Source organism: Peromyscus eremicus, unplaced genomic scaffold, assembly GCF_949786415.1.
Source record: "Peromyscus eremicus unplaced genomic scaffold, PerEre_H2_v1 PerEre#2#chrX_unloc_1, whole genome shotgun sequence".
NCBI classification, from domain to species: domain Eukaryota; kingdom Metazoa; phylum Chordata; class Mammalia; order Rodentia; family Cricetidae; genus Peromyscus; species Peromyscus eremicus.
In genome coordinates this window covers 5551860-5562682 of record NW_026734288.1, presented here as the reverse complement: position 1 = coordinate 5562682, position 10823 = coordinate 5551860, and the positions used below count along the sequence as shown (strand labels likewise).

Genomic DNA, 10823 nt, shown 5'->3' with positions numbered 1-10823 from the left:
ATGGTCGGCCGATTATCCATATATAGAAAACCAATAAATATGGATGCAGCAGATTGTATTAATGTATGTTAGCATACTTATTCACCCACACTTAAAAAGGGAGAATTTGGAAAGTATTTGGGAAGGGATGGAAGGAAGTGATAAAAGGAAAGAGTGATGTAATATATTTTATTTAAAAAAATTATGAAAATAAATTTTAAATAAAAAAGGAGCTAGATTGACAGCTCAGTAATTAAGAGCACTGTGTGTTTTAGTAGAGGACCCAGGTTCCATTTGCAGAACCCACATGGTCGCTAACCATTTGTTGAATTCTAGTCCCAGGCATCTCCTGCTTTCATCTGGCCTTGGTAGGCACATCACACAGACACATACAAGCAAAGCACTGTATAAATATTTTTTTAAAGAAGTTATGAAAAGGAAAGCATGGAATTATTTACAGTGATGTCACAGCCCTGAGTTAGAAAACAAGCCAGGGCTCCTTCAAATGAACTCCTGCTGGTCTTGCACAGAAACAGCTGTGACCTTTTGCTAAACCAGCCTGCCCAGAGGGAAATGCAGTTTTGTTCTGAGGTTAACATTTAACATTTCTCTATTCTGCTGGTGAACCTTGCCTCTGTAATTCATCTTTGTAATCCTCAATTTCTCATTTCTGGAATTCCCTCAGTTTCTGTTTTCTTTATTGTTTTTATTTCCATTTTCAGTTGTTAAACAGTTGTATTTGTATCCTTTAATGATTTGTATTCTTTATCTTGGCTTTATTTAAGAGGTTTATTGGCCGGGCGGTGGCAGTGCACGCCTTTAATCCCATCACTTGGGAGGCAGAGGCAGGTGGATCTCTGTGAGTTTGAGGCCACCCTGGGCCTTCAAGTGAGTTCCAGGAAAGGCACAAAGATACACAGCGAAACCCTGTCTTGAAAAACCAAAAAAAAAAAAAGAGGTTTATTGTTTTACTCCAATTGTTTGCATTTTCTTAGCTTGGAGGAATTTATTGGTTTCCTCCCATTGTTCATTTGTTTGTGATTTCATGAATTTATGTAAAGTATTTATTCATCTTTTAAGTGGCTCTATTATCACTATATATTTGGTTTTAAGTTTATTGTCCCTTGTATTTCAATTATTTTTGTTTATTTAGGGCCTGCTGTGGTAGGACACCTGGGTTCTGGTGGTGACATAGTGCCCTGGCTTTTATTAATTATGTTCCTCTGCTAGGCATCTGGGTTTAGGGTGATAATAGGTCTAGGCGCTGGATTATAACATCATCTTTGTTGGATGGGAGTTTTGTTCCTGAGTTTGTGTTTGTTCTCTGGAGTGTAAGAGTGTGTGTTGAACAAGTGTTGCCTTTTTCCTGGCCTTCTTGGCTGGTATGTTCAAGGAAGAATGCTTGGTTGTGTTAGGAACTGGGAGAAGAGAAATGCAAAAGAGACAATCTTCAGATGCTATGGAGGCATGGAGAGGGAAGAGAGTAAGCTGGCTCTGATATTCTACTCCACTGATAGGAGCAACTTTTAAATTCAGGTGTGGGGAAAGAGACAATGTGGTAGACATGTCTGCAGACACCCTAACTGGTCTTCTGGAAGATGTGGTGAGAAAATGACCAGAGAGTATCCACCCCAGTTGTGTGATGGGACACAGATATGAGGTGAGTAGTGAAAGACAGGTGGGGATGGTCTTTGAAATCCACAGGAGACATGGAAAGGGAGAGGAGAAGCTGCAGCTGGAGTTCTGTTTCAGCCCTCAGGGTAACTCTGAGTATTGGATCTCTGAGAGTGAAGAAGGTCTGTGCATAGTCTTCCTGGTCCCATTAACAACATCTTAATACTGATTCATTAGGTTCCCAGGGATCATTTATTTACTTATTTAGGCCTCTGTTGTGGCTGATCTATGAAAGACATTTAGTTTATTGAGGAAAAAAGTAGTATTTGGGCTGCAAATGTCACTCAGCAAGTATTCTTGGGGGAATTCAGATGTGAGCACCCAAATTTAGAGATTTACAATCACCTGCTTTTCCAGATCCAGGGGATCTGACATGCTCTTTGCTCCATCACCTATACACACATAGAAAATATTCTTTCTCATACATACAAATACACACATACAATGGGTCTAGAGTTGTTTTCAAAAGCTCTTATGCCTTATAAAGCAATTAGAGAAATCATGTTGCTTTAAGTATAAAATAAAATCAAACAATATTTTTAATTTAAACTATTGTCTTTCATTTATTTTAAAAAAACATTTTCTCAATCTGATACAGGCTTACATCTAACCTTCAATCATAGGAAGCAAAATTGTTTCTAAATTTTCTAACAGACATCCTTTTCTTTATCAAAGGAGAATGAGATAGTATTAGTAGCCAAAATATTTTCTACAATGTAGGCATATCAGGCTTCAAGTGAGTGATTCCAATTTTGGTGGAACAGACTCCTCACCAAACCCATTTTCTATTATTGGTAAAGGACAGAACGGAGTGCACAGGGTGAGTGGTGGTCAGTGATTTTTCTGATTTTGAATTTTTTTAGAAACTTATAATTATTTTTCATGGGACAATGTTCTACTTGAAGGTCTGTCTTTCTGTCTCTTATCAGTGGTATCATCTGTGTTGTGAGTTTTTTTTTATTAGTTATAATATGGTTATATTGTTTCTCTGGCAAATGATGGAACTTCACTTATTTTTATTTTATGAAAAATTACTACATTATGTTAGGGTCTCCTTAGATTTTTCATTTGGAGATTTTCTATGGAGAAACAATTTTAGTTTTCTCTTCTTCATCTCAGAAACTTTTATTTCTTCATTTCTTGGTGTATCTGTTTTGCTACTTTTTATTATCATTTATTTATTTTTTTACTATTTAAGTTATTGATGTAGTTGATTCATTGGATTTGGGTTTGTAAAGTCTCATATATTATTGTCTTTGCGTCCTAGTTACTTTCAGATGTCACATTTCAGAGCTCACAGTCACATTTGGGAACATCTGTGGAGGATGTGCCCCCTCAGAAGTCCTAGTTGTTAAGTCTGTGAGAGATTTTGTTGATTGATGATTTATAGGTGATGGCCCTTCCACTGAGCCTGCAATATCCCTAAGAAAGTTGGCCTGCACTAGGTAAGACAGCAAGCTTGGCATAAGACAATGACTATGTTAGAGAGAAAGCCTGGAAAGAAAGATTCCTCATGGGTTTGCCTTCAGTTGCTAGATTGAATTTCTATCCTAAACACCCACAATGATGGATTGTGATGTGGCAGAATGAGCCAAATAAGAATGTCTGTTACCTGAAGTACTTTTGTGTAGAGTATTGAATCTGAGAATGAAAAAAGCAAGATATAACAGAATGTGGTAAACCAAAAGTAATTTTGTTGTTCAAAGGTGGTGGGAATGATGACTTTGGGGGAGTGTTGAACATATCAAAATTTAGATGGCAATAGACATAGAAAGCTGCATATAGAGCTTATTTGGTTATTCTTGCAGCACTTTGAATAAAATATTGTTAAAAGTATTGCAAATGGTGGAGGTTGAGTCAAAGAATTTCAGTGGGAATTAAAATAGAGGTCATTTATGTAATATTCTGTCTGGCCCCTATCTTTTCTTATTTTCCCATGCCCTCAAGAAATTGAGTAAGGCAGAATTAAAAAAAAATGGGGCTTATTTCTTATATGGAACATTGACTCTCTTGGATAGCTATTACTTATGATTCATTCAATACTACATTAAAAAAATCAAGAGGTGGATCATAAATAAATGAAAATTCTACAGTTTGTAGAGAAAAAGAGCATTATGAATTTGGAGAAGTTAGTCAAATGCTGAACAGTCAGGAGTGTTTAGGGAGATAATCACCATTAAAAAGAAGGCCCTTACTCTACACTGAAAGCCTAGCAAGGTGCCCTGAAGGAAAGAATCTATCCTTATATGCCCTCAGTTAATGGAGGGATTAGACAAAGTGATTGTCAGTCCCAGGAAGCAACTTTATTCAAGTCCTGCTGCAACTCTGGTCTATGCATGGCAGAGGCCATCAAAACTTAGAAACCAAATTTTGGGGCATCATTGATGTTGACATGGTTCTGGAGTCCAGAATGATATAAAATTTAAGATTATACATTTTTAGTCTGCATTTTCAGGTCAGCTCTATTATAGGCATCTGTGTTTGGTGTGGTAAGATCTCCAGTAAGAAGACTGTCTGAGTTTATCCCATGATACTATGAAGATGAAACCTGAGTTGTAGTTTGAGAGCATAAGATGTTGAGATACTTAAGCTATGAGACATCTTACATGGAGAGCTAGCTGTATATACATAGAGGAAGTAACCAAAGAGAGAGGTGTATGGGAAGTTGTAGAGAAAGAGAGCAATCTAAGTCCTTTGAAGATAAAGCCTCATGTCTCTGACACAGAGCTACCAGATTCAATGGTTGCTCTCCTGGGTTTCAGTCTTCCCTTGGTCCCATCTTTCCTCACTGTGTCTTAGTTCCTCTACTTTGGGATGGTAATGGGTTTTCTGTGCCATTCACATGTTGGGAATATTTAAATTGTTTTCTGATTTTATAAGATGCCACAGTCAAGAATTTGTCTTGAGTGTCAAAAGAGACTTTGGACATTTCAACAGTGTAGTTGCAGACTATGAGAATCATTGAAGTGACTAAACACATTTTCTTCATGGATGACCCTTGAGCCTATAGTGACCTGGGTGAGGATTAAGTTAATTGAGTAAAAGATAGGATGAGGTATTTGAACATGTGTCTCTCCTTGATGACTTTCTTTGTGGTACTTGTGGAACCTCTCTGGATAAAATATCTCATTGGGTCTGGTGATATGTGCTTCTATAGCCTCAACCCATTTCCTTTTCTATGTTTCTACTATGTTGTGGTTGAAATGAATGAGCCAGCTTCCTTCTTGTGCTGCCATGACTTCATCACCAGTATAGATAGTATCATCAAATCACATAAAATACAATTGATGGAATTGGTATTCAATGCTAAGTGACTTTGCTAGCCTGAGTTTTTTAAAATTTTGTTGTTCCTATTTTTGTTTCTGAAGAAACACTTTGACTGAGTAGCCCTGACTCTCCTAAAAGTAGCTCTGAAACCAAGTTGGCCTCCAACTCAGAGATCCATCTGACTCTTGCTCCCACATGCTGAGATTAAAGGTTGTTCAACATTCCAGGTTTTTTTAATATATATTATTGGGTGATGGTCCTAGAGTACATGTTTTTGTACATGTCAAGCATATGTTGTTTTGCTGGGCTTTATCTCCCAGTTTCAAATTTGAAATTCAGCAGAAGATACTATTCTCTTCCTAGATGTAGTGTCTGGGCCTTCTGAGTCATTAGATTACAATTGTGTGACAATCTTCTTGCTTTTTGTGTTTGTTTTGATGTTTTTTTTTAATGAATATGATTCTTTTGTCTATATACATGGATGTGCACCACATGTACACCTGTCCTCACAGTAGTCCAAAGAGAGTCTTAGAACCCTCAATCTTGGAATAATGAACAGTTGTGTGATTCCCCCATATAAGTTCTGACAATTGAGCCCATCTATATGCAAGACCAGTAAGAACTCTTTAACTTCTGAGCCATCTCTCCTTCCCTGTGTTGATTATTTATGATCATCATTGATATTGCTAATGTTATCTTCTTTCTATTTGTAGCTCTTTAAATGCACAGTTCCTTTTAGTAAGATTTATTAATGTACAGTTTAAACTGGAGCAATTCATGTTTCTGGAAAATGAATAGAGAACTGGAGTAAATGCCAAACTCTTTGTAGGATCTTCTGAAAACAAAAATCTCTGAGTTCATCTTATCTTTTTTGTTTTTTGAATGGAAGATTCAGTGCAGATGCAGTTAGCATAGATGAGGCTAACTTTCACCTCAGAAGCACATATACCTGCTTCTACCTTCTAAGTTCTGGGATTAAAGGCGTGAGCCGATATACTCAGCTTACAAGTCTTCTTTGTTGTTAATAATTGTTCACACAATTTCTCTGATGGGGACTCAGCACTGTTGAAGTGTTTGCTTGTCTCTCTATCTCTGTTAATAGGCATTTCTCTTGCATGGTGATATCCTGTTCAGAGCATTCAGAAATAATAGAGGTCAACCTCCTATTCAGTTTATTTGTGAAGTAATTTGATTTCATTGTAATGTCTGAGTTATAGAATTTGTGTAGCTATAAGCAGAATTATGTGGCTATATTCTCAAAGAAGCACACATTTACAATGTTGTATCATGCTTTTTGTTTTATACATATGGTTGGCATATTTATGTATGACATATTTTAGAATGCAGTGACCTATAATGAGGTGCATGTCGACATCACTCAGGAAGAATGGGCATTGATGGATCCTTCACAGAAGAATCTCTACAAAGATGTGATGCTGGAGACCTATATGAACCTCACAGCTATAGGTAACACTATAAATTTTCCTCCACATTTTAAATAAAGGGACAACAGTTTCTTAGTTATTGACGCTCTTCTGCAATTCTGTTTGAGAATGAGGAAAAACAAGGTGAATAAATCAGATTTGGTTCTAAGGATCTCTGAAGGTAGTAATGTAAAATTTTCAGTATCCTGTCGTATTTCATACATTTTCTTGTCCTATGTTTTAGGCTACAACTGGGAAAATCTTGAAGTTGAAGAACATTGTCAAAGTTCTCAAAAACATGGAAGGTAATTTTCTTGTAAAGGCTCATAGAAATGGGCCTCTGGATATACATAATTTATATGGATGTTTTAATTAAATGAAACAGTGTAAATAATTACAGCTTAAAATGCATTGATGATCACTAAATGCTCATAAAGACACATGGCAGGTAAGTGAATTGTGTTTGCAAGTGATTCTTTTAAGAAGGAAGACAAGGGGCTGGAGAGATGGCTCAGAGGTTAAGAGCACTGGCTGCTCTTCCAGAGGTCATGAGTTCAATTCCCAGCAACCACATGGTGGCTCACAACCATCCATAATGAGATCTGGTGCCCTCTTCTAACCTGCAGGTGTATATGCAGACAGAACACTGTATACATAATAAATAAATAAATCTTTAAAAAAAAAGAAGGAAGACAAAAAATGCCTATGACAAATCACCATTTGAATAATAGCATCATCAAAACTATGCTGTACAAATGGCAATCCATTTAGTTTCAAAGTATTTCATATTACAAAAGATATACTCATTGAATATGTGATAAGAATATATACACAACCTTGTAATAAGCAAATAGTCCATAGTATAGTTACTCGTATAGTTGTTCTGTCTTTGCTAATTTTAGTTAAATAGGTAGTTAGAGTCAAGAGTAAAGTGGTGGTTGTTGTAGAGAAACATTATTCCCTATACCACATGTTGATGAGGAACAGAAAGTCCAACTGTAAATGAAATGTGGAAATATTCTTGGTGTTATTCTTTCTTTAATAGTTATATTATATGTCACTTTGAATACCAGCCATAAAAACATAAGGACATGGAAGAAGCAATGTACATCTCTCAATCTCAGAACACTTACAAGACATGTAGTAGTCCAATGTTGAGTAAACTTGTTGAATGTGATTCAAGTTTACAAACAATTGGTTTTCCAGCTTCATTGAGAATATATCAACAAACATACCCTAGAAAGGCCCAAAGAGTTCTAGGACTGTGTAAATGCTTCTGTTTGTCCTGGTTCACATTGAAAATGTAGCATGACTCACAATATAAGTAACTTTCTCAATGGAACAAGGGGCATAAATGTCCAAATTCTCCCAGTTCTCTTCAAACATGTTAAAAACCACAGAGAACAATGATGCCACAAATATTAGCCAAGTAATAAAGGCTCTTACCATCAAGGCATATTCAAATATGCAAAGTCATCCTTAATGCAGGGGAACAACATGACTCTAAACAACATGTTAAAACCTTAAGATCTCAGTTCTCTTTATACTTAGACCAAATTGTAAAATTAATTCATGAAGATATAAATACTCAACAATGTAATGAATGAAGTAAAGCTTTTAAATGTTTCAATTATTCTTGCAGGCATGAAAGAAGTCATACTACAGAGAAATCATATGAATATATTGAGTGTGGTAAATCCTTTGAATATCATAGTCATCCTCAAAGGCATGAAAAAACACATACTGGAGAGAAACCTTATGAATATAATCATTATGGCAAAGCCTTTGCACACCCCACTCATCTTCAAGTACATAAAAGAACACATACTGGAGAGAAACCATATGAATGTAATCAATGTGGTAAAGCCTTTACACAGCCATATAATCTTCAAGTACACAAAAGAATACATACAGAAGAGAAACCCTATAAATGTAATCAGTGTGGTAAAGCCTTTGCTCAACACAGTGCTCTTTATTTGCATGCAAGAACACATACTAGAGAGAAACCCAATAAATGTAAACAATGTGGTAAAGCTTTTGTATATTTCAGTCATCTTCAAGTACATAAAAGAACACATACTGGAGAGAAACCCCTTTGAATGTAAACAATGTGGTAAAGCTTTTGGACATTCCAGTCATCTTCAAGTACACAAAAGAACACATACAGGAGAGAAACCCTATAAATGCTATCAGTGTGGTAAAGCCTTTGCTCAACACAGTGCTCTTCAACAGCATGAAAGAACACATACTGGAGAGAAACCGTATAAATGTAATCAGTGTGGTAAAGCCTTTGCTCGACAGAGTGATCTTCAAAGGCATAAAAGAACACATACTGGAGAGAAACCCTATGAATGTAATCAATGTGGTAAAGCCTTTATACAGTCATATAATCTTCAAGTACACAAAAGAACACATACAGGAGAGAAACCCTATAAATGTAATCAGTGTGGTAAAGCCTTTGCTTGTCACTCTCATCTTCAAAGGCATGAAAGAATACATACTGGAGACAAATACTATGAATGTAAACAATGTGGTAAAACCTTTGCACAGCCTAGTTATCTTCATGTACATAAAAGAACACTTACTGGAGAGTAACCCTATGAATGTAATCAGTGTGGTAAAGCCTTTGTTTCTCACAATGCTCTTTAATTGCATGAAAGTACACATGGGAGAAAAACCCTATGAATGTAAACAATGTGTTAAAGCCCTTGTATGTAATAGTGAACTTCAAAGGCATACAAAAACACGTATTGGAGAGAAACTCTATGAATGTAATCAGTGGGAAAAAGCCTTTGCACAACACTGTCATCTTCAAAGGCATGAAATTACACCTATTGGAAAGAAACCCTATGAATGTAATCAGTGTTCTACAATCCTTTGGTCATCACTCTCATCTAAAAATTATAATATAACGCATACTGGAGTGAAGCATACAATTGTGATCACTGTGGTAAAGCCTTTGTTCATCATAGTGCTCTTCAATTTAATGAAAGAACACATAATTGAGAGAAACCATATGAATGTAAACAGTGTGGTAAAGCCTTAGCACAGCCCAGTCATCTTCAAGTATATTAAATAACACATACTGGAGAAAAACCCTAAGAATGTAATCAATGTGGTAATGCCTAGTCACAACACAGAGCAACCCTAAAACTGTAGTTTAGTGTGTAATTGGTCTCTTAAAGTCTTTGCATATAACACTAGACTTTGAGGTTCTGAAAAAAACTCATACCAAAGGCAATCTGAATATATATGAATTGTTATGATTTCGGGCCACATACTTACATTCAATTACACAAAATTAATTATTTTGGAAAAAAAATCTAAACAGTCAACAATCTGTTCAAGCATTATAATGTCTCTTCTTATTTTGTTTACACATGTCAACTAATATGGACAAAAGGCCTATAAATTTAAATGATAAGGTAACTGAGACAGGGTCTTTACATATCCCTGGCTGTCCTGGAACTCATTTTGTAGAGCAGGCTGGCCTCAAACTGAAAAAGAGCCACATGCCTCTGACTCCTGAGTACTGGCATTAAGGGTGTGCACTACCGTGCCCATCACTTTCCATCTTTTTGAGTTTCTGCTTTTGAAGGCTAACTGGCCTACACACTTCTAGAAGACACTTCTCTTCAAATACATGAAATAATAAATTCTGGTGTAAAATTTGATAGATGTGTATCATTGCTTTTCTATTGCTTTGGTAATGGATCATATCTAAGTGAACTGAGAAAAGGATTTAATTTGGCCCTTGGTTCCAGAGCAATATATGAACCCTGTAAAAGTGGCATGGAAACAAGTGTCAGACATGGCAGCCAAAGCAGGCAGCTAAGAATTCACATTCTTGTCCTGCAGCAGAAAGCAGAAAGTGTAAATTGTAAATGGTGTGCATATGTAAATACTCAGGCCAACCCTCAAAACTGATTTCTTCCAGCAGGGTACCATTTTCTAAATCTTCTCAAATATTTTCACAGCCAGAAAATGATAGAGTACTCTGACTTCAAGCCTACATGCTTGCTTTCTGGTATATGGACTAATTCATGATGGATAAAAACTCTGTAATCCTTTAGATTCCTCAAAACCCATGTTACCAAAATTATAATAGAAAAACATTCATGATTAAAAATTAGTTTAAAGATTTGCTTTTATTTTAATTATGCTACGTGTGTGTGTGTTTGTGTGTGTGTGTCTGTCTGTCTGTCTGTTTTCCTCTGGGTATATGAATGTTCATTCTGGTTCCCAAGAAGGTTAGACCCTTGGAGCTTCTTGCAAGAATTACTGGAAGTCATCCAAAACCTGATCTTGGTCCAGGTAATGAACTTGTGTTAAAAGCTTGATCATGTCTCTATCCCTGTCAATATTTTAAAGCTTTTTATATTCTCTTGATATAAGAAAATAGATAGGTACTCATATAAAAGAAAACTATTTATGTAAACAATTTGGTTAAAACTTTAAATAACACAATTGTTTTCAGTT

General features: G+C 36.0%; 1 protein-coding gene across 1 annotated transcript; it reads left to right on the top strand.

Annotated features, from left to right (window-relative positions):
* Window positions 1-1543: 1543 nt before the first annotated feature.
* On the top strand, window positions 1544-8693 carry LOC131900947 (zinc finger protein 431-like; the record flags this gene model as incomplete). The annotated part of the gene is made up of 5 exons (XM_059252255.1): window positions 1544-1582; window positions 6261-6387; window positions 6589-6649; window positions 7987-8084; window positions 8590-8693. Coding segments are annotated over exons 1-5 (429 nt in total), but the record flags the coding sequence as incomplete, so codon positions are not given.
* Between the last annotated feature and the right edge of the window lie 2130 nt (window positions 8694-10823).